Source organism: Struthio camelus, chromosome 9 (genome assembly GCF_040807025.1).
Source record: "Struthio camelus isolate bStrCam1 chromosome 9, bStrCam1.hap1, whole genome shotgun sequence".
Taxonomy (NCBI): Eukaryota; Metazoa; Chordata; class Aves; order Struthioniformes; family Struthionidae; genus Struthio; species Struthio camelus.
In genome coordinates this window covers 28,523,559-28,547,923 of record NC_090950.1, presented here as the reverse complement: position 1 = coordinate 28,547,923, position 24,365 = coordinate 28,523,559, and the positions used below count along the sequence as shown (strand labels likewise).

The 24,365-nt window shown below is 42.5% G+C and overlaps 1 protein-coding gene across 10 annotated transcripts in view; it reads right to left on the bottom strand.

The window, feature by feature from the left end:
- Window positions 1-3,054: 3,054 nt before the first annotated feature.
- Window positions 3,055-24,365, bottom strand: part of MECOM (MDS1 and EVI1 complex locus) — a 377,863-nt gene continuing 356,552 nt past the window's right edge. For 5 of the 10 annotated variants that reach the window (XM_068954365.1, XM_068954366.1, XM_068954370.1 and 2 more), the window contains 8 exons: window positions 24,123-24,149; window positions 15,107-15,273; window positions 13,604-13,681; window positions 11,030-11,199; window positions 9,711-9,855; window positions 6,672-6,908; window positions 5,659-5,845; window positions 3,055-4,682 (listed from right to left, as the gene is read on the bottom strand). In XM_068954365.1, the coding sequence (XP_068810466.1) occupies window positions 4,548-4,682; window positions 5,659-5,845; window positions 6,672-6,908; window positions 9,711-9,855; window positions 11,030-11,199; window positions 13,604-13,681; window positions 15,107-15,273; window positions 24,123-24,149 (1,146 nt within the window). In that variant the 3' untranslated portion in view covers window positions 3,055-4,547. The remainder of the gene's footprint in view (window positions 4,683-5,658; window positions 5,846-6,671; window positions 6,909-9,710; window positions 9,856-11,029; window positions 11,200-13,603; window positions 13,682-15,106; window positions 15,274-24,122; window positions 24,150-24,365) is intronic. The other 5 variants (XM_068954368.1, XM_068954367.1, XM_068954374.1 and 2 more) reach the window with 1 other exon arrangement.

Below are 24,365 nucleotides of genomic sequence, written 5' to 3'. Positions count from 1 at the left end.
ACAGCCTGGTTGACACAAGCGCAGAGACTCAGCCCTGCAGTGCTACTGAGGATCTGGGCCAAAGTGAAATATTGATTAATCATCTTGTCATTCTGGTAGTGTGTTATGTTCTGCAGATAGAAATTGAGACCATAATATGCAGAGCCTTCATGTAGTAAGTATGCTGCATCGCACGGGAATGATTTGTTGACTTATGGAAAACTACCACAGTAGGTTGAACAGTAGGATGATCCTGAAACAATCTGAAGGCTTTTAGGCTTTTTTTTTTTTTTTAAGTACTTCTTATTTTTCTAGAAAAAAAATTGTAGTAGAAGGCCAGAAATCACAGGCCTTACTTCGCAAGATGTTTGCATCTGGACAAGTAGATTTGTTCCTGTCTGTGTGGTCTATTAAGGAATTTACGACACAAACACAAAAATTGTCCACTCTTGTTTGCTTTGGTTTTCTTCTTTGTATTCAAATGAATAACTAAATTTGGATTTACTTTTCAGTTATTCTCCTATTGAATAACGCTGCCATTGAGGAAAGACAATGAACATCAAGATCATGTTAAGGTATATAAATGAAATTGAAGGAGGCCGAAAGATAAGTTAGTCCTTGTCTGTCACAAGCTCTGCGTGTTCATGCCAAGGTACCTCCCCAGCGCTAAGAGGGCAGGGAAACAGTATTATACTGCTCTTTTCCATATTACAGACTAACTTGTTTCTTGGTACATTGCAAAGGAAGTTTAACAGCCCAACAGTGATCATAAAAAATTAGGGGGGGGGGGAAATCCTTCACAAGTAATTCTGTATGAGTAACGGTCATCCCCAGCTGCTTTTTCCTCTCTTCCTTGAAATCCATGTGTGTTGACTGGATTGAGGGGCCACTATTTTTCCTCTCAACTTACCATGTCGGTGGGGTGGCCGCGTGATCTCTGGCTCTGCAGCAGGCAATGCGAACTGTGTTTCCTCATAAGGAATCGCCTGCACAGGGAGTCAGCAAGTGAGCGTTAGCCCAGCGTAACCACTCCCCAAGGGTCAATAGAAGCAGTTCAGCATGGGTTAAAAGAGCCTTACTGATCCTCTAAAAGCGTACTTTCCCTGATAGCTATATGATGGGAGCGTGCTGCTTTAATCCAGAACATTAAACCCAGGAGAAACTGTCCCACCCTTTCTCCACCTCCAAAACCCCTTTCATCTAGGGCAGGTGAGGAAAGCACTGATAAGAACTGTCATTCCATCGAATTAAAGGGGAAAAAGATCTGGAAAGTTGTTTGCAGATAAAACTTGACTTGATTAATCTATTTGTTCCCTTTACTTGGCAGAAACCGAGAACCATGTTCCAAAGTGACTTTAACTGCACGAAAAATAATGGACTAGTTGTGCAATTACCTCCATATACTGGCCGTTGGCTCAGGCCAATAAAGTGAGTACAAGAACATGTACGCATACCTTCCCCGCCCCCCCCAACTCCACCGAGCTCCAGCTATGATTTCAGGCTTCATATGAGAAAATCACAGGCCTGTAGGTCATAGCTGGAGATCAACCTGTGCATAAGGCTCAGGCACCAAGAGCCGTAAACGCAACCCAACGCAGCGCATGCGCGGCAGAGCTACCCCTCGCCTGCTGAAGCACAGGGAAATCTGGGCCCGTCACTGGGTTTCCCTTCAGCCCCGTCGATGCCCTTGCTGCTGCCTGAGGTTTGCAACGTAATAAGTCAAACTTCAGCTGAGCTAAAGACAGGAGTGACATGTACGTTGTCCAGAAATGTAACTTAAGCATCTGATGAGCTCATCATTTGCTGAAACTGTAAATGCAATGAAGCCACTCACAGAGGTGCCTGGCCAGCAGGACCTGCCCCTGCCTTTGGGCCAGAGAGGACCATGTCCTCGCACACCATGTCCCTGCCCCAAATCCTGGCGGGGGACAAGGCTTCTCCTACAAGGTTGCCAGGGTGGGACAGGAGGGTTAATTTTGACTTCAGGGGAGCCAGATTTAACCAAAATTCCCGCAGCTCTTCTCCTCTAAAAGCACCTCTCCCGCGGGGACAGTGCTGAGGCTCTTATGTGGTTTGTTAAGAATTGCACTGGCGTGCCGATACCCACGGCTGCATGCGTTTGTTCCTTGCTGACGCTGGCTTGTTTGCATCTAGTGAGAGCAGGCCTTTGTTTTGTTGCAAAAAAAACCCAAACCAAAACAAACCAAAAAAACCCCCCAAACACCTCCATGCACCAGTTTGCCAAATCCACGCTTTGGGTTCACTGAACCGTGAAGGAGAGCTTTGTGTAGCCGGGGGAGGCTGAGCACCCTAAGGCAAGGAGGCAGGCAGGCTGCAGGAGCCCCCCTCGCAGGGGTCTCGCTCCCACTCTTGCTGTTGATTGCAGGAGAAAACGCACATACCTTGGCTAAAGTTAGCTGTCTCTGGCCAGCTCGCCTCCCACTGGCCTGCTTGTGCAGAGGAAGCGGGACTTTGAACCTGATCTCCAAGGGACCTCTCAAACTAAAACATCTATTTTTGCTTTTAGACCCTAAAGGCCCGTTTTATGCATTTGCAGGCGACTATAACCTCCTGAGTAGGGCTTGCGGTGCTTAACTTCAACCTTGTATTTTGAACACGTGTCCACGCTTAGTTCCGGTGAGTCCGCGGTGTTTTGCTAGTAAGCAGGCAGGCCAGGACTGCCTCTGGCGCCCCACGAGCACGCCCAGGGCTGAGCACTAACGCAGCCCAAGTTCCAGGCTCTGCAACAGAGCGGGACCGCGACCTCGTGCCAGGCCCTTCTGTAAAATGACTGAACTATTTCTCTTTTCCAAGGTAGTGTTTTGAGCTTAAAGGACGGCTCTAAAGCCTTCTGCTGTTATAGTGGATCAGGCCCTAAATCACAAGTGCAAGGGGCTCCCCAGCGCCACGTGTCACCGTCAGCCTTATCGTCACCGCCCCACGCCGGCGGCGGCGGAGCACCCCGCTCCCCTGGCTCCGCGTGAAAAAGGAAACGCAGCGCCCTGACCTTGACAAACCAAAACAATAAAGAAAAGGATCCCTTCAGTTTTGTAGTCCTTTATTTTTTTTTTTTTTAAGTTGATCCTCCCATAGTAATGTACTGAAATGCGTAACAGTTACATTGTACAAAGCATTTAAAGAAAGTACCTCAACTTGCCGATTATTTCAAAATGAGATTATAAACAAAAGGAAAAATAAATCTGGTCCCTCACTAAAGGCCAAAAAAACCCCCAAAAATAACTGAATACCTTCCGTTATTTATTTATTTTTTTAAACATAAATTTGGAACACTTCATCTTACAAATAGGATTAACATGAACATAACATCACACAAGCTCGCAGACAACCAGCATAAAATATTGGGTACAGTTCTTAATCAGAAGAATCATGCTTTCATGAAGAAATTATAACTGTTTATACAATTGAATCAATTTACTGTATTACAAAAAAACTAAGTCGCATCTATTAGTTATTTAGTTCATTAAAAGGAAAACAATAAAATAAAAGAGGAATGTAAGAAAATTTCAAACACTGTTTTGCACTCCCATATACACAGATCAGTTCACCTCACTTATTTTGAAGTACATGGGTGCCTACATCATAAAATAGTGGGGGACTGGAGCAGTGCTGTTTGTTACAGGAACAGTGCTATTTTAATCAACAAACAGTTGTTTGCCAACAAATAAATACATGGTACACACAACACAAAGAAGAAATTAGAGGGGAGGGGAAAGGAAACGATACAACAAAATAGCGACATGATTGTCTAAAATTAAAATCTCATTACAATGATTGGAACTAGTGGTCCTGTCGATGAAGGTGGTGCTTTCACGGAATTATCTGGATGATTTAGCTTCTTGGAGTCGTGAACATTCATAGTTTACAATATACACAAGCCTCTTATGTATTCTTTGTCACAGTTCCTTTTTTTTTCTTTCTTTTTTCTGGTTTTTCCTTTTTTTTTTTAACAATGCAGTTGAGAAGGCAAAAGAATTACGGAGAGAACAAAACATTCCCTGTTACTTGCTTCTACATTTTTGACGGATAGTGTGCATTTGACAGAACTATTTTCTTTCTTTGAAGGGCTAAAATGCATAAAGCTTTAATGAAGAGATTTGTACATAAAAGCAACTGTTCCCAATCCTGTGTCAAACTATCTTATACAAAAAACAAAATCAATTCAGTTACTACTTTAAAGGAGTGCCCATGTGTGTATCAATGCAGTCTTAACCCTTTTGCCCCTGCCCCTCAAAGCCGGGTGAACTGGAAGACACTTTTTCCCGGCCCCGGTTTACATAATCCACTGAAACTCTTTTTTTTTTTTTTTTTTTTTTAAGTCGCATTGATCCTCCAGAAGTCAGCAGCTGCCTTTGCTGTGCAAAACAAAATATTGAGAATAAATAGTTTCTTTCTTTTTAAAATTATTCAGTTTAAGGTCATCAGACTTTAAATGAGTGACCCTGCAGATTTATAAGGCATTCTGCTCAGCAGTCTTTTAAATAGTCATATATGAAAGAGCCATGCTACTGGTTTGGACTTGGTCCCATTCTTGGTAAGACTTCACAATGTCATACGTGACTGATGGATTGAATGGCGCTGGATTCTGCAGCAGCTCTTGCCATACTGTGCCACATATTGGGAGAACTATGGGATGCAGAATGAAGGGAGTCCTTGTCAGACAGAGAGAGCATCATCGCGTACGCCTGCACGGGGAAAGAAGAGCGAGAGAGCGGTCAGCATCCACACGCACTCAGCTGAACTTACAACCGTGCTAGCTCTACACACGGAGGACAAAATTTAGGCCACGGACAGTATTCTGAACTTAATGAAAAAATCAAAATGTGTTAGGTAGAACCACTGTCAATCTTTTCAGTGACACTGCTGACTCACTGATAGCAACGATTATTTGCGCGTTCATCTGGATTCACAAAGCTCTGAAAAGCAGTCAGTGCTAAGCAAGCAAGCTGAGTCGCGTCTGCCTTCGCAGTCTTGGTGCAAGAGGCTTTTCTCAAGTGCTATATTCCTCAAGAATCACATTATCTTTTGGCTGATACTGTATTTCACAAAATATCACGTTCTGCTTTGCTGAGACTTTTTCATTATGGGTATAGTCTGTGACTTTTAAAATAGGACCCTTCTTAAAGGAACTAAAAAAAAAAAGCCCTTTTAATTAGTTCTACAACCACTTAAGAAATGGCACCAAGACATCAGTCCGATTAATACTATTTTGAAAACATGCTGAGGACGTAGAGGCAGCAGCATCCAATTTTTATCCATTAAAAAAAAAACCGCTAGAAGACTTGCTTGTATCCTTGCAAGCAGCTTCAGTCTGACTATGCTGTTTGTCTGAAAGCAGAACACGACTTATTTCTTGTCAGGGCACCTCTGCAGAGGGTAAACAGGGACACAAATAGTTAAAAAGTAAGAAAATTGTCTGATGCCAGGGACCAGATCACCCTATGATGTCTATGTGGTGTGGCGTGAAAGTGGTGGGGCTAGCGTGGTATTCCAGCTGTTTTGGGAAACAGCAAGGGGAGGTGAGGACACACTCAGGGAGGTTTACGGACGCAAAGCACAGCCCTGCTGATAAAGCGAAAATGACCTTGCCTGCCACATATCAATAATTTAATCCTTTGGGTATTTGGTGACAACAACATTTCAGTGGAGTTAAGCTTTTACCTGGGATTTCGATTTCCTGTACAACGGCTGTTTTAAGTCCTCCGGCAGCTGGGAAGTATTGAAAGCTGCCAATTCAGCTTCATTATATTGATTTTCTTCCATTTTCCTCATTTTGAGGCTATCTGTGAAGTGCCTAATGTGGTCCAAAGCTGAAAGTCCAGTCTTACTGTACTCATCCTCTTTATACCTACAAAAACACCACAGAGGTTGTAGGGAGTTTTTTAATTACATCTGCAGTAACGGGCTCCCCAGTGAACAGCTGTTACACGACAGTTCTCCGACATTCACATCTGCTCTAAGTTGCTGCCGTTCGCATTACCTTCACCAAAAACTGTATGTGTTGCGATGCTGCCTGGTAGGTAGGAGTGTTGCAATAGGATTTGGGAGACCTGCCCTTGCTGGCCCACTCTTAAGGACAGTCACTGTAGCTATATAACCCTCAGACATGTTTAGGTAGCGACCAGCACCGTAACCAACTGAGGCTTTAAGGCTGATGCTCTCTGTTTCCTCTACCCCTCCATCTTGTTTGTTCGCACATCTGAGGAATCTCCTCTTTTTTTAAGTTTGTGAATCACTTAGCAATGTGGAACCATAATACCAAAGAAAAGAAATTTCCCTTTCTCTTTTAAAAAAGAGAGAGTAGCTAGTGGGAGCAGAGCAGAGAGGTGGTCTCTCTTCTGGCCTCGCCAGGGCCTTTCACAAGACCACTGTATGAGATTCAGGCAGCTTTAAGGAAGAGGTAACATATCTCACATGAACATTTCCTGCCTCGCTCTGAACCTGAGCTCCTTAAGCTAAGTTAGTTTTCCTCTTAATGGCTACAAGATTGCACGAAGAGATTGAAAATAGGGCTAGTGTTGACCAAAACACAGATGCGCGTTGCTATTGTTACTGGGAAGTTAGCTACTTAGGGCCACTTCCCACAGCACAACAGATTTTGGCGTTGGCACTCTTGTATGGGTTATTGTTTTTATTTCACATATTGACTGCACCAATACTAGGAAGGAACCAACCTGCCAGGGGAAGCCTTGCAGTTCATGTCCAAAGTACTCGTTTCCTCATAATCTTCCTCTGGAGTCCCCTCATGTATGTCACTTGTAACAGGTTCTTTGACTGCTTTCCCTGCAATTTCAGTTTCTTCATCTTCTTCATCCATCATTACTTCATCTTCTGCCTCGTCATCATCCAACAAATCTGAGTTCTGGCTGGCTACCATGGCTTTTTCTTCCTTAAAGTGGCTGCCATTCATTCTGGAAGTATCAAAACAAAAAGGCAATAATCAAAAATTAGTTATGAAAGCTCAGCACCCATGAGACAGACAGGAAAAAAGATCTCCCGACAGAAGAGCATAATTTCCTGAACAATCTTTATTTTATGTCTTTTTTAGCTTCAGATGTTCAGGCTATACTATAGAAAATTCCACTCAAAAATTAGTGGAACGTTACAGTGCAATCAGCCTGTGATTTTCCTAATATCCTGGGAGCCTAAAACTACTGTTCAAGACATATTTTAGGAGGTGTGCTCAGATATCCATTCCACATTTTCTCATGCATCATTTCATCTCATGTTTCCAGTCATATTTCCAGTCTAAGCAAAATAACTCACTGACTTTGAACAGAAGTTGCAAGGGCAGAGAAGCTTTGAAAATCAGTTCTGGCGTTTTCAAAAATGATATCCAATACTGTGCCCAGAGTTTCTGAGTCAAATTCACATGCAAAATTAATTTTGCTCACAACACCATCCATTTGGAAGCCACACTACTTAACTGAACTTTTAGATTACACAGATTACGGGCACCCAAATACATCTGACTGAAGGCCTGAAGGTTTGTCTTCAGCATTGCCTCCACACTGAGCCACGTTACTGACTGACGTGAAGGGCCAGAAGTAACTAAAAGAAAGGTCACTAGCCTCGCACAGTGTTTTAAGTAAGTGAGAAAACTTTACTCTTATTAAACGAGTAATTATAGCAACACGCACGAGGAAAACCATTTGGTCTATATACTATTATTATATTGTCTTTTGCTTGCAGACACAATGACTTTGCTTAACTACTTTCTACAGGACATTTATCAATGTCATTAATATCCATGCTGAACTAGAGGCTCGCTCCTGTCAGATTCGGAGTATCTGCAGCTGCATAGTGTCCACGGCACAAAACGAGCGCTAAAGTTATTGGGCGCTGCTGCTGCATCGATAAATCTATGGCCAGAGGTACTGGTGGTATCAAAGGGCTGAAATCAGGGGAGCCATACAAATGTACACTAACGGCGTAGCTGGTCCGCTGCTTTATGTAATATAGAGGCCTTGATTCATCTATTGTTCTAATTGTGCAAAAGGTCCTTACTCTTCCAGGAATACAGTTATAAAAATGGAAACTGTATTGTCTGCCCACAGTTAGCTTTAGACTCGGTACGCTTCAAACTGTGCAGGACAATATGGAACAGACCAAAAGCCTTCCCAAGATAAGGATGAGCCATGTTAGAAACATATTTGATGTTGAACATTTGACTTGCCGTTACAAAAATATACTTTCTTACGGAGAGTGTATAAGTGAAAGCTAGTTTCTTCTAAGACGATAGCATCATCTACCTAAACACAATAAACTTCCATCTATTTTCTGAGCAAATTCCAGTTGACTGTCACAAGTTTAGAACTGTACTAAAAAAAGACAGGGAATGATCTGTTCATCTCACAGTATCAACAACTCTGAGGCTATTCTGACGCCGGAAAGCTGAGGCAACCACCTCCCTCCAAGATAATCAGAGTAGTATCTCTTTATCATCTTTTATCTCTATAGACATCTATAAGAAATTACTGAGCATAGTTTGAGCTGCCAACTTGCTAGTTATGCTTGATCGAGACTGCTAGAAATGAAAGGGAGATGGACTAAAACCAAAGTAACAAAAGCCATGTGATTAAGAAAACAGATTCTCCAATTATGCTTTCAAATGCAGTAATTTGCCAGGGATAAAATATCCATCAAAAGCAGTCTGAAGTGCCAAATTTAGAAAGGAAACACTGCATAACCCAGCAACCTTTCCACTTTACTGACTTCCTGTTGGAGGACATGTTGAGACCAGATGTGCAAAGAAAAAATCCTGAGCCCTCATTCCCAATCAAGATGGAATGAAATTTGAATATGCATGTAATCACTTAATCCAATACTTTCATGGAAATTGTGCCATGTCCACCATTTTTATTCTTTCACAAAGACATCTGGAAATTGAGGAGACAGCAAAGTTTGTCACTAACGGTAAGAAATTTTTGATGTGGATAACGCAATGCAAACGGGCTAAAAAAACACTAAGCCCCATACCTGGTCTCAAAGAAATACATATAGCCAACACGCATATCAATAGCAGCCTTTTTCGCTTGGTTGTATTTTTATCAGCTGAAAATATTCATAAAGTGGTCTCACTTCTGTTAGTTTTGAAGAATTGAAACTCACACGTACTTTTAATTAACAGAAGTCTCTCACAAGCCAGAGTACTGTGAGCTACCAACGCCTACCAACAGCCTCACTGACTTTGTGCTAGTAAGCGTCTTTCTTGGCACTCAGTTGCTTGCAGGACAGGACTTTCAGGTATGATCCTTCATTTATCCTTAAGAATTTAACTTAGTCTACTTTGTTAATTGCACACTTAAATTACATTTAAATTGTAAGACTTTCTAATCCTTTCACATTTACCCATTAGACACAGAATTCAGCTCTTCTTCAGCGAATATAAATTTAAGGGATTTTTAAATAAATTTAAATCAGCAACGGTACATAGCAATGTTAAACCGAGAGCTTCTGATACCAGGAGAAACTCGTTCATAGATACACCCTGCTGCCCAGGCTCTGCCTCCAGTAATATGCTCGCGCACGATGGGAAGGAATCAACATGTTTCTTTTCAGGAGATGCCCAAGTGAAAACTGAAGCAAGCAGGTTGCTAAAATTACTCTGCTTCACCAAGGCATTAAAAGTGAAAAAAAGCAAAGCTTTATGAGCAAGTAAAACTGGAGAAGGAACAGTGCCACCTTGCAAAGGACAACCGGTCGCAACTTACCTCTCCTCTGAGTTTCTGGGGGATTGATTGTTGTGGTTGCTGTTCCCAATAAAATTCCTAATTTCTGTGAAGTAAGAATCTTCTTTGTCATCTAGGATTGCCCCTGTGCTTTCAAGTTCTGAGTGAGGTGAAGACGTTGCAGTACCTTAACAGGGGAAAATATAGCAGTTTTGTTGTTGTCCCTTTACAGTTTATATATTTAACCACTGAAAGCAAATTGAAATTGAAACGATGGCTAAAATGGCAGAGGCCCAAGGAGAGCTATTCATAATGGTCTGTCAGCTTCTGGCTGTAAAATTTGCAATTAGCAGAGAAGTATTATTATTCCACGGGCTAAGGTTGGTGTCCAGCCAAAATAACTGCTTGTATGCTGGGTGCCATTTCTATTGTTTGTAATTGCTTTTTGCCAAGTATATATCTCATGATCTCTTTCCTGTTGCCTTGCAACTTCAATATCGTCAGTCAACAATTGTGTTAGCCCAGTGGCTAAACTAAGCAAATGGAACTTAAAGGAATTTTTAGCTACCGATTATGCAGATTTGCTTAAAACATGGAGCAGCCACTGACATAAACACCAAAGTCTATATTGGCTTAGCACTCAGACAGATCAATGACAGACAACTCTCTCTGTGCGTCAGGGAAGAGGCAGCTCTGCGTTCAGGATGTCCACCTGATTATTTCTAGGGGAGCAAAACATAGACTGGAAAGACTGCAGTGTCTTTATTAAACCCTGCAGATACCTAAACCAGACCAATGATATTCACCACCTGCCTCTGTCTTTGCTGCCCGCAGAAACCCACAGCTTGCTTCTGCTGATGTTGTGAGATGACCACTTTGCTTTGGGGCTGTGGAGGCACCAATACTTCCCTTTGCAGTAGCTGGTTCTTTTCAGCTCCTGACAGTTGGGATATTTTAAAGGGTGCCAAAAAATCTTGTAAGGTACCCCCTAAAACTCTGAAGCTAGGACTTCTATGAAGAGCCAAGTGATTGTGGAGACTGGCTGAAATCAATTTTGCCAGGCTGTTCCCAGCATGCATGGTTTTAGTTGGCTTAACTAAAACCAAAAGAAAAGACATCATCCAGTTGTATTAAGTTATGCAAGGAGAGAGTTTATGCTGGGAATTTCAAAGGTCTTTAATTGTCAGTAGAGCTTATGTACGTATTTTCCAAAAATCCACTCTTCGGAGCAGATAGCGCAGACCAGCTCTCGCCCATTGATGCTCGGTGTTCAAGGGCAGTACTAAGAGTGAAGGGGAAGCCCGTGTGGACAAGCACTGGCAGTACGTACGGGGCCATGGAACGATAAAGAAGATACCCACCAGACATGTTGCCGTTCTCATGCTTTTTTAGATGTCTGTCAAGATTGGTTTGTTGACCAAAACACCTGTCACACAAGTGACATTTGAATGGCTTCTCTTTATTGTGGATGTTACGGACATGTCTCTGCAGGTTAGAAGATATGCTAAAGGACCTGTCACAGTATTTGCATCTGAAAAAACAAAACAGGTGGGGAAAAGGGGATCATTAGTAGCTGGAAATGCAAGATCTGTCCTAGGAGACACGCAGCACTTTCCGTGATCACAGTCAGCGCTCAGATGCAGTCTCTTGGTTGCTATTCAGGCAAAGCCTCCCTGAAATGAAGAAATATTCTGCCCAAACAGCTGAAGAGCTGTGTTCTTGGAATGGAGATGTCATTTCTACAATTGGCTTTTTTAGCTTTAATTCACACTCATCTTTACATTTTAAATAGGAGCATTTAGGAAGGAGCATAACATTTCAGAGTTAATTGCATCAAATTACCTAGGGTAATTGATTCCCATGTTTCTAAAACTGTTGCATGTAAAGTTGGGAAGTTTGAAAACAGTAGAGCAATAACTCTATTGTTTCATGTGCTGCCAATACAATACAATTAAACACTTCTGGAAAACACATGAAACAGATCCCTTCTAATGCTCAAATAAGGTAAAAAGGGCTATTTCTTTTCCTATTCTAAATTATACTGTGTGATTAAATCTTGTCTTGAGGAATTAGCTTGCTCGATTGCTAATCCCAGAGGAAATTTGGTTATCTTGCAAAAACCAGCAATAAACAATCCTAACCTTTAATACTGTGCCAGTGTGAGTAGTTTAGTCTATCACTCTGGTACCAGAGGCATCAATTTTCATACTCTGCAGTGATTTGGAGTCCCTAAAGCCTTTACTGTATTGCTCTTTAAGCCATTACTAAGTCATACTATAACTATTCCAAATTCTCTTGTTGGCAACTAGCCAGCAGTCTTCATCACTCTAGTTTTTCAGTCTTCTACTTTTCCCATACTTCAAAACATGTCTCTTACACTGTCAATGATGTCAATTTTTTAGTGCTGAAATTGTCCATTATGCTACTAATTGTTCCTGGCTTTTATGCAGTGGACAAGTATAACATGGATCAAGACCTCTCTTGAATAAAATTAGATGTGAATCCTATTTCCCAAAGAGACTTCCTCCAAAAAACTATACTGTTTCCTCACAAACAATGAGCTTACTCTGCTCTTTACAGGTCATAAAATGCATAAATTTGTGCATTTGTTTTACTGGAACATAATCTGGCTTCTTTCCAGTTGATTCAAGTTAATCTTTCATTTTCAATACGGTACCGCTTCTAGACTCATTTCTGCCTCTACGTAGCTGTCCTGGACACTAAGGCCACTTACACATCCTTATCAAGGTAGGTCTTGGTTAATCAGGCAGAGCTCAGAAAGGATCCACATTAGGCAGGAAACAAGTAACAGTAATGGGAATCTTTCAGAACTCAAATGATCCACAAAACACCCAACCTTAGGCTGCAACTAACAGCACTGAGCTCTTACAAAACAATTTCCGTAAGGGAGAATGTGATCAGGAGCTCCGCTGAAAATCACTTCAACCGTGACAACTGCAAAGTGCCAGCTATCCTGCAAGGCACAGACAGCCCTTGTGAGGGCACCTGGGTGGCTGGGGAGTGAAAGCAAGGTATGAGCATTGCTACGGCACTTTTAAGCCCCTAAAATTTTACACGTTACATCCGGAACCTTTCCCCTTCTCTGCAGCTCCAACGCCGAGTAACAGCTTGGAAGACAGCTACCCTCGTTATTATGCTTAGACAAGCATAAAAAGGTCTGCTCAAAACAAAGGCAAATTTTCATGTTTGCCAATGTCCCTGTAGCAGGATTCTTAGACAACTTTACCTTCCCACGAGGAGTAAAATTTTTACGGTGCCTTTAACTGGGAAAACAGCTTAGTTTGGAAGGAGCACCACATTTCTCAATCAAGACAAAAACTCAGGTACGTCTACTGACAAAAACTTGTGTAAATAAAAGAAAAACCAGGTAATAAACAGTGACCAATTCCCTCAAACACGCAAAGAGTTTCGTGGACACTTACTAATCCCCACAAAACCCTGTTTAGCAGGCTTTGCCCATTTTTTAGGAGGAAACTGAAACGCAATGTTGGGTAAAGAGGAGGTTTTCCAAAGCCATTTAAAAATAATGTGTCTGCCTATATCACTGGGATTTATCTCGGTAACTTCAAAAATCTCTCTTGCAAGGCTCAGATTCGCAAACATGTCGCCACAATTAAATGAATACCAGTGAGTCACGCCAGAGCCACGGCAACGTGTGCACACACCCAGACGTGGCAGCGCGCGCACAGGAGCCCAAGTACAAGCTTTCTAGCCGTGGGAACGTGCCTTTCCCAACGGCCTTGGCCTTTCACCCCAAAATTCACTGACGTCAGCGGCAAAGTCATCACTAGTTTCAACGGGCTGTTAATGAATCAGTGCTGGAGCTGACAGAGAAGGTTACTGAACACTCATTTGCTCGCTTTATTCACATGATCAGGTACACAAGCACAGACCCGGGCAAAGCGGGGTTATACCTATAGGGCTGCTCTCCAGTGTGCGTCCTCAAGTGACGTGTTAGGTTTGCAGATCTTGGGAAAATCTTGCCACAGTATCTGCAATGAGAAAATGGTTGATAAGATAATGTAACCTCTGCTGGCTCCATTTAGATTTGAGCTGCACTAGATGTGTAGTCCAAATTTGGTCATTAATGCATGGTACTATCGGCATTGCTTTGGTATCATAACGTTGAAGCAAAAGCATTCAGTAAACGCAGTAAATCAAAAGTGACTGATACATACATACACACGTGTGTGTGTGTATGTTTACACACACGTGACCTTATGCATGGCATCTGAACTGCTGGCACTGACTGACTGACTTTTCTTGTGCACAAGTGATATATGAAAACACAAACTAGTTTTAAAGATCACCCAAAATTTCTAAGCTCACTAAGAGCTCATCTGTCACAATCAGATTTGGAATAATGAAAACCCATTAATAAAAGCTTGGACTTCTGGCTCATTGTAAGCAGATTTCAAATCTTTCAACTCATTCTCCATGTCAGCAAACGTGACATCATTCTGAGCATTGAATAGGATCAGACCAGACAAGACTCAAAGACCTAATCCATCAAGGTATGTTTCTATAACAACATGTCTTGAAAGAAGGTGACATGTTTCCAGAAAGATCAGATAAACTGATAGGCCAGTGTCAAACGCCTGAACATGCTGGAGATTATATAGAGACCTAAATAATGCAATTTAAAAGCCATTCTCCAAACTCTGTGATATGTCACAGGAACAATAATAGCAAAAAAAAAAAAAAAAAAGTTCTCTTGAGCTCTCCATCCCCTTTAAGTAAAACATTAAGATTCAGTTTATAATTGGCCCAGTTCTACTAATCACATCCAGTCCATTTTTGCATGGGGACAGAGCATGCACAACGTGCTCTTAAGTGAACAAGGGTAGTGGGCGCTCCACATGCAGATTTTCAAGACTGCATCCCTTTATTTTTAGCACCCTATGTGCTTTTTTTCACCATGATGCATAAGCCTTCAAAATATCCATGCAGCTAATTCTACTCTTGCTGACAAAGCTGCAATTCATTTTGGTTGCATTTGCAATGACTGTCTTCACTGTACTTGAAGTCTGCACACATATGTCCTAATAACTCACGCATGTTATCACCGATCTCTTTGGGCATTAAAGACAGAAGCCAGAGGAAAACATTTCTGCAGTTTATGATCAAAAATCAACAATGAAAGAACACTCGTTAATATGAAGGTGATGAGCAAATTTGGGGGAAAAAATGTCTATATATTAGTTTCAGCCTCATTGGTCAAACTGGGATGATATACGGCAAATTCTTTGTTTGACAACAACAAAAACACCCCACCCAAACCAAAGCACTGTCCACGCATCACTGGCTACAAAGCCCCCCGAAAGACCTGCTGGTCTCACCCCGCGGTGGGTAATGCCGAAAGCAAGCCGCGGGGAGCTGCTTGCGGCAGCGGCGGCGGCCGCCCTGCCCGTCCGTACCTGCAGGTGTAGCGCTCCTTGCCCTTGCGCAGCAGGTTCTCCGGCAGGGCGCTCGGAGGGGCTCGGAAGTTGAACATAGACGGCACCGACTGGATCAGCTCACTGGCCTCCGGTTTCAGGGCGCTAAAACTCTCCAGCTTTTCAGCCATGTTTTCGATAGCCGACATCTGCAACAGAAAACCACGCAGAGCATGTCACAGCGACTACGGCTTTGGCTTTCTTCCCTCCACGAGAGCCCTAAATACAAACACCACATAGCTTTGAGACAGCAAAAAGGCAAATGGATAGTTGCAGCTCAAAAAATTACTGTGCCCCCAGGGAAAAACAGTGGCTGTGATGTTGCCCCACTTTGAGTCACTCGTATAATTTTCAGGAAAGGAGTGCCATTGCTCTGGCAAGGCCTGCACCTGGCAGAGCTTCGCTCCTAACACCTATAACGGAAAGCTGCTTCCATATAAAATCTAAATTAACTGGTGTTTGTTTTTTATATTTTTAAGCTTCAGCTTCTGTGGAAACGTAGTTCACGTTTTATGGGGCTGCGTGGGCGTGTGTGTGTGTGCGGAGGTGTGCAGACATATGCCTCTGTTCATCCCACCTGCTGAAGCCATTGGCCATTTTTAACCAAATGCAATAGGAAAAAAATAGAGATCCCAACAACAGTTGAATTTCTGCAGGTCTGGTAAAACAAACAAACAAACTTGCAGGGACAAAGATCTTATTAATACTCCAGCTGAACCAAAGGCTGCAACAAGGCAGATCCAGAGAGGCTCTGACAATGTCCCAGGCATGTCCAGCCATTCAAGCAAGTCTTCTTGCACATCAGACACAAATGCTACAAGATAAATCCATAAAAAAAGAAGTTTCTGTGCTTTTGGTGCTTTGTTTGCATTACCAGCTACATGCCTATCCTATTTTCCTACAGTGTCTTAATATTCCCGCTCTACCTTCAGTTGCTTGCAAACCCCACGTAAGGAATCTCCCACAGTCAGAAGTGATCCAGTAAATACAGTGGGAGAGTTGCAGTGAAGTCAAATCCTCTCCCCACCAAAATCAACTGACCTTTGCCCTGAGCATCAGTGGAAAGAGAATTCACATTTCATCTATGCACTACAAGAAAGCAGATGCAGTCTAAAAAATGCAAATCTGAAGAAGATGGTCTTCCTGACACAATGAATCACAGCAGAATGATGCATTACAAAAATGCCGTGCTACCAAAATTCGTTCCCAGTGTACACCTTAAGGTGCTGATGGCAATGAAACAAATTCTCTTCTAAATTGCATTTGGGAGAAAAAAAAGCTTATTTAAAGTCATTTGGCTCCTGTCTACTTGGCTCACGCCCTTGTTTGAAATATAAGTTAGAATTCATTGGCAGCAGAGAGAACTGTGATCTGTCAAATTGTCTTTCTCTCTTGTTCAGTTTCCCTAATCTGAGGTTTTTTTCACCTCGTTGTTCGGACTCCCTCATGCGCTAGGTGGTGGTGCAAGGCCTTCCCCACCCCAAGCCACAGTATTCAACAGAGCAATGAGCTGGCCAAAACTATTAAAGATGCTCTGGGATGCCTCCATTTTTGATTCTTCAAGGTTAGCTCTCTCCCGGGGCTCTAATTTTCAGGGAGCAGGCATTAAGTAACTTCTGAAGATCGATTTCCTTTGAGATGTCTAGAACTGACCATGAAAAATTGCTCCCAAACCTCAAATGCTGACAACTGGAGAGTTCAAGATTGCTGCTGTATCTACTGACAGGCAAAAATAACCAATTCATACCACCAAAAAAAAAAAAACCCAAACAAACCGAAATAAAAAAAGAAACCCCAGAGCAGCACCTACAGAGCACAAACACCATTGCATGAGTCCTCCGAGATACTCTGCGGAAAAGGTTTGTGATAAAGGGGCGAGTGATGCTGAAGCCCAGGCACCTCATGCTCCTCAGCCATGCCAACGCTGCACGCCAAAATTTCTACTTCCGACCACAACTCACGTCCCAGCGTTTACTAACAACTTGCTTAATAAAAGGCAATGCCCCGCCACGGCTGTGCCCAGCTGGGACGAGCAAGGCGGGCAGAAGTGCCTCTCCTCCTGCCCCCGCGCCGCTGGGCTGCCGAGTCAAAAGGTTGTTTTGCAATAAACTATGGTATTAAGTGAGTGTTTGGAGGACACAGTTATGGCCTGTTCTTTAAAATACATCAGACTGTTTTGGGGTTTTTTTTTGGCTTTTAATGAAAAGAATTGCGTGTTTGTCTCCTGAAGCGACTCTTCACGTGCTGGTGAGCTGGTTAGCTCTGGGTTTGGATTTTTTTCTTCCCTTTCGCCTGCAGCCTGCCCTCTCGTTTCATGCTCAGACTCCTAATGCTGAGTACAAATTGCAATGTACAGGGTACCACTGCCAATTTGCCAAATGTCTTTCATCAAACACAGTGCGGGGAAAAAAAAAAATCTCAGAGGAAAGTCAAGATACATTTACTTGTCAGGCAACAAATGTGAAAGCATTGCAAGGCAGTAGGGGCTGTAAGCTCTGGGGTTTGATTCATCATCACTCAGCTGCTAAAACATTCTCCACAGATGCAGGCGGACAGCACATTTGTCAATATGAAGGATTTTGACACGTACTGATCACAGGCGTGAGATATGTAATGATGATGCTGCTGGGAGAGGAGGTAATTCTGTCTCAACCGAGAGATGTCATTATCAACCCGTACAACTCAGTATTACCATATATTTATCTTTCTACGGCATCATATTTGTCTTCAGCCGGAATTGATTCTTAAAGCTTTTAAGATAGGCTTTCCACTGCCTTTAATTCTTTCTAATTGTTCTCTTCAAGAAAGCATCTTTCTATTTTGCAGTTGCAGAAAATAAATGGTTCAAATGAAAAACGACCTTTGGCCTTCAGGCTGATTAGCAGTGACAAGACAGTGCACGGGTTATGATAGCACATATTTATGATGAAGAATAATAAGGGCATTGAGAAGTATAATAAATGTTTTATTTATGTATATTTAATATTCAAGTCAGTTTCATTATCTAGTGGTTTTAAATCATTTTTGGATCACCATTTCTCATGTACACGTCTCCCTAAGGTAATACATTAAAGAAACTATTTTCCCCTTTACATTTAAAATGGCTTAGTCATGCTTATTTTTTTTATTATTATTTGCAGGATTTTGCAGAGGAGAAATTGAGACTGATTCTTCTCCAGTGTACAGTGGTGCAGATCAGCAGTAACTCCAATAATTCCTGCAGGATTATATCAGTCCTAAAATAGGTATGAAATCAGGAGCTAATCTTAAATCCCTCATTCAGAGGAAATACGAGCACTTCCAATCATTTTAAAGTATTACTTGCTTTCCAAAAACACATTTCTCACCATAGGAATTACTATTATTTTTTTAGGACTGATCCATCTAGTTACCTGGTACGATTTCTATTTTTCAAGAAATGCACCAGCAACAAAGGGATGTGTTTGGCCTTGAGTCTTTATGGATAGGAATCAGTGCTGCTCCACTATTGCCTGTATAATTATAGCAGTTACTATCTGCCAAAGATATGGCTCACAACAACCAAAATCAGGTCGTTTTCTTAATAGTGAAGGCAATAAATTCTTTTTTTTTTAAATGCACGGGCAGAGGAGAGGCCCTTTTCTCAGCTTTCCCGAAGGCAGCCCTGGCAAAACGGGGCTAAAAATGAGAGAAGAGCACCCTCCCGATCAGTCAGCCTTCCCCAGGCAGGCTTTTGGCTGTTTTGCACTCCCGCTGTTCCCTGACCCACTGGAGCAACACAAAGCCATCAAGGGCTCTCTCCTTCCAAGCCCTTAAGGCTCGCTCTGGCGTAGCGCTGCGTCTCCACGAAGGTCACCCGTCCCACGCCAGGGCAGATGCTCCTCCGCAGAAAGCTTCGTTAAAAGCAGAACGAAGGGTTAAAGTGGCTACCGGCAATAGCAGGAAAAGGAAAAATTTCACAGAAGGCTGGAAGTCATCAGCGGTGCAGATTTAGGCATCTTAGGCAGGAAACGGACTGTGAAGCACTGAAGGAGAGACCGCCAGCACGCGGCACCGTGTGGCCCTGGTGCAGGCGGCGGTACTTATTGAGAATTAATTGGGTATGATATAATTTGGGCCTGTGCTGCTTAGGCTGAGGCTAACTCAGGTATAGAAAACAAGCAGGAATTTTAAAAACTGCACTATATGCTTTTTGAAAAGCAGTACCCTGGTTTCACACAGTGGCTCCTAGGGGAAGCTCAGACTGGAGTAGAAGGGACAGATCTTCTCCCCGGTATATTCGGTCACACGCCAGAAATGAAAAGTGTAAGAACTTTAATTGGAGGTTGCGTCTTGCTTACTGTGTTTAACGGCCAGCGGAGGCCGTGGCTCCCATTCACTTGGCTAAACCCTTTTTGAGTCCATTTATGCTTTTGTCAAGAAGTTCACCAGTTTAATTAGGTGTATATGAAAAGATACTAGCTTTTCTTCCTTTCAAGCCTTTTGCCTCATAATTCAGCTGGGTGCCCTTCATTTTTTCGTATTGTAAAACCTAATGAATAACCATTTCTCATTCAGGTTCTGCACACCATTCATGGTTTCACAAAACTATGCCACAGCTCCCTCGGGCATTGCTTTACCAAGCTGAAAAAAATCAAAATCTACTTAAGTCTCTTTTTGTATGGAAGCTATTCCATACCTCTGATGATCACTGTTGCACTTTTCTGTGTCTTTTCTAATTCTGCTATATCCTTTTAGAGAGGGACTTCAGCGGTATTCAAGACCTGAAAGCAATATAACATAATGATGTTTTCAATTCCTTGCTGCTAAGCACGGAGATGATGTTTTCACAGAACTATCAGCTCCAAGATCTCTTTCCTGAATGATAGGAGTTAAGAGATACACTTTCCCCTCTGCTTTACTTGGTACTTACTGACATTGAGTTTTATTGCTATCTTAATCCCTAGTGATTCAGCTTTCTGTGATTCTCCTGCAAAATCGTCATAGTCAGCTTCGACTACTCTAAATAAACAGCTGCAAACGCTGCTGTGCGCCTGCTCACCCTCCTTCCTACAGTGTTTACAAATATATTTAGCCGCTCATATCCCAATGAGAACCCTAGGTAGACCTGGTGATAATCTTTAATTACAGTACAAAATGCTAATTTGTTCTTTTTTCCTGTTTTTTCTTAGCTAATTATTAACCCAAGAGGAGACTGCCCCTCTTACACAATGAAAGTATAGTTCCTTTAAGAGTTCTTAGTAAGAATCCCTGCTTCAGCAGAAACACACAACCAAAGTAGCGCTTACTCCTTCAAAAAAACTCATTTACTGACTTGTAAAGAATCAGTTGCCTCTACAGGAGCTGAGCTGACCTCTTTGCCTCCATAGGAGCTGCGCTGACCTCAGCCTTAACAGTGGAGATGCTACCATGGTCAGCAACCCACGGAACTGGGCCAAGCTGTCAGGTGTAGCACTTGTCCTGGAAAGTAAGGTGGGTGCTCGTAGGAAAGAACTGCCTCTTCCAGCCTATAATCCAAAATCTCTTTTTAGGCTGAAGCCCTCCGCCGCCAAAAATTAGACCAGTAACGTTGCCTTCACCTGGCTCCCTTGAGCCATGCGTTATCATACGGGAAATGAGTTTTGGCGGCCCTTTCATCGTCCCTTGGTTTCAGCCTGGCATTTCTTCTCTGAGGCATGCTGGGTGCACACCATCAAGGTAAAACCATGTCTTCAAGCTGCCCCAGAGCTGTTTGGCTTGGGCTCTGCGTGTGAGGCCTCCAAAGACTTCTTCCCAGAGCTGAGGCGTGGAGCTAGGTATATAGCCTGAAAAATCGGCCCCATCTTTAGCACAGCTTTCAGGAGAGGTCTGCACCTCCGCCGAGGCCGAGAGCCCAAGGGCTGAGGTGATCCCCGAAGGAGGCATGGTTTGACCGTGGGGAAGGCATTAGTATAGCAGCTACGTCCACGGAGAAAGGTCAGCAAGGAGGTAAGAGAGCGAGAAGTCTGCATTGTGTGTTTTTCATAAAGTTATTGCCTTATGGACAAGTAGTATCTGCTCCTAATCTGAGATCAGTGATAGAGCAGTAACTTTTGATTTACATGTATGAGAGCTGTTGATTCTATCTGCGTCCAGATGTCTGGAAAAGGAAGCAGCTTTACCCCCACCTCCCTCCTGCTCCCTCAGAGGCTATTAACCTCCGACTGACGCAAACTAATATGTAGTCACAATTCCCCAGCTCAGACGCAGAAATGCAGACATTACCATAATCGGCTAAAACAAGTATTTATAAACATTTCAACAGGCAAGATATCATCGGCAGGGGCCTTGGATATTTGTCTTAAATTTATTAACCAACCAAAGAAAAAGTGACATAAATAAAGGAAGGTTTGTTGTTGCTGTTTTTAAAGAATAACCTGCTGATATGAAATAATCTAGCAGACAATGTCATGAATTACATGACCTAATGTTTTACAAACTAGACTCCTTTAATGCTATTATCGTAAAAACAACTCACTTTATGGCCATAACTCATGGGAAAAATTGTTCATATGTTTGTTTTCTATTTTTACTAGTGTTATTTAGAGAAGTCTCAAAAACCCAACCACTAAAGCTCAGGATTTCTTCCTCCTCAATTGAAGTTATAATGCTTTCTCTAAAAATTACGACTTGTGAATTCGTCATGTTGTAACTCCATGCAACTGAACATCTAGCCATGGAACTTGGCTGAGCTTTATTCATGTCCACAGGACCTGTCACATGTGGCTGAACTTTACGAAACAGTAGTGAGAAACTCGAGCTGATCTCTGGTGTAGCTCCGGAACAACTCTATTTATATTAATACAGCTGGTGAGAGAGTGGATCCTGCCTTAAAATAAGCCTGGTAAAATAAATGCTTTGCTAATATGCTCACCAAATCTGTCAAATTATTTTTAATTACTTACAACGATGCTGCATAAAGCTATCACAAATAAAGTCTGAATCTAATCAGAGAACCTCCTTATAGTAACCTTCTTTTGATGGGACCAGAAGGGGATGATAGAGCGTACAGACTAAATAAATTGTGATCCGCCCAGGAGAGGGTGTTTCTCATTGATCTGAACTATGGTGTTGCTGCTAACGAATGAAAAACAATCTGAAATAATCTTGCAATAGATGGCCCACTTAACTGCGAATTGAGATTAAAAAGGCTCATACGACATATTCAGATCTTTCAAGATGAAGATTCATCCACGAAGCAGCCTCCCCCTCTACAGAACCTACGTTTTAAATGCTTATTTTTATTGCAGCTGCTCAAGCACGAGCATGGCCAGGAGACATACACACAAACCAAAAAAGCAGGATGATGGAAATCTGAGGACCAAGCCAGTATCAGTGAAAACAGACAGAAGAAATAGACTACACTGTGTTTTGCAGCTTCCCAATTATCCCAAAACAGAGCTGCTTTTCTGAAAGAGCAGTGGATCTAGGGTGCGCAGGCCAAATCACAAATCCTTCCACAGCCCCTGGATAGTGCTACACTGAATACACTATACCGCAAAGAAAATGTTTGGGAACCGTTCTTGCGCTCTCCAAGTTTGACATCTAATCCTAGTTCATACCTGTTTATCGTCCGAGGCTTGTTTAGACTTAACGAGGAAAAATACCTGCCAGCTTTTCCTTTGCTTGTTTTGCTGGTGCTGAGGCATTCGCCCCCGCGAGAAGGGCTGTGGGTCCCTGCTCGCGCTGCCGGCGCCTGGGCCCGTGCCGCGGGAATGGGTTCTGCGCGTGGCAAACACACTGCCCTACGGACCTAGATGCGTCTCCATCACTGAGTTCACTCAGGGTCTACTGGTGTTCGCAGGAGGCCTTTGGTGCCTGCTTTGCACCTTTCATCTCAGCATCCCAGTGCAAATTATGCAGCTGTACAAATAATCATTTTGCAGGCAGAAAATAGGGGGTTTAAAGCCACGTGTACGTAAAGGAAAGCAACGGTCCATCACGGCTTTGGAACCGTGCTGCACCGGCGTGCTGATGAGTGCTGGGATCAGTGCCCAGCTTCACGTGCAGCACCTTTTTTAAGCATTCCTGCACTAATTCTGCACAGAGACGCACACGTGAAAGAATACACTGAGATCTCAGATCTCACTTTATGAAATTCTGGCTTCATGTTGTGAAATTTGTCCATGTCTCATTGCAAGTGACGGAGCAAGAGTGAGTCAGGAGCAGAGCCACAGCGGACTGGCTCCAGCTCTCCTCCCCGAAGCTGGGAGGTTGGGAAAAATCTGGGACAAGTATTTATGGGTTCAGCACAGCAGCTGAAAAGCCAGCCATGTACGAGCAAAACCCTCTGTTATTTGAGTTGCATCTGCAAAAGCAGTTGCTGAGGCTCATGTTTTTATGAACAATTTAGACATATTAAAAATAACATTTTATAAAAATAGAAGCGTAGGCTCAAATTTACCCCATAGATGCTAAAAGTACAATTTCTGTTCACATAAAAGGAGGCTATGTAAGTATACACACAGGACAAATTTGACCCAAACACTGCAAATAAATGGATGTTTTATTTGTGCTTTAAGTACAGCAGCGAGCAATTAAGCTCAAAATTTCAAAGCTATTAAAGTGAGTAACTCCCACTGAAGTCAGTATGAGATAGAAAGATGAAGTCCTCTGAGTCTCTGCATTTTAATGTCTAGAATGCAGATTAAATATTTATAACTACTGCAATCTAATAAGATTTCAGCCTGAAAATTTTCTCTCCAACCTCTGAAGCCAACAGCTTGCAATAGTTTCAGTTAAATATAAACAAAACCTGTATTCTGAAACCCTTACTAAAGGGTAAAGCTCCCATTGCCTTCAACAAATAAAAACTGCAGGGTTAGGCAGGTAAAAATAAGGCCAATTTGACACAACAGAATATCATCCACTACAACTAGAACATTCGGTAGGAAAGCACGGCATGCTCCGTAACTGTGTGATAAGTTATCTTTCATATCATATTTTCCTTACGCAATTTACTTCACAACGATTAAATCAAAAATATAAGCAATGAACTTACCCAAATTCTTTGATCAGGCAATTGGAACTGGGAGCAAAATTGAAACAAAAACAACACATTATTCCTGCACTGGAACCCTTATTGCAATCAATCAACTAATTAAGATTTTATTTTTAGAAATCATTTAAGGTGTTATTCCGAGTGCTTTGTTGTATTGGGGCATTCTCTCCCTAAGAATTCAATCCCTGTAATGGTCAATTATTGCAAAATACAGCCAGCTGTCCTCATCTTTCACAGCTGCGG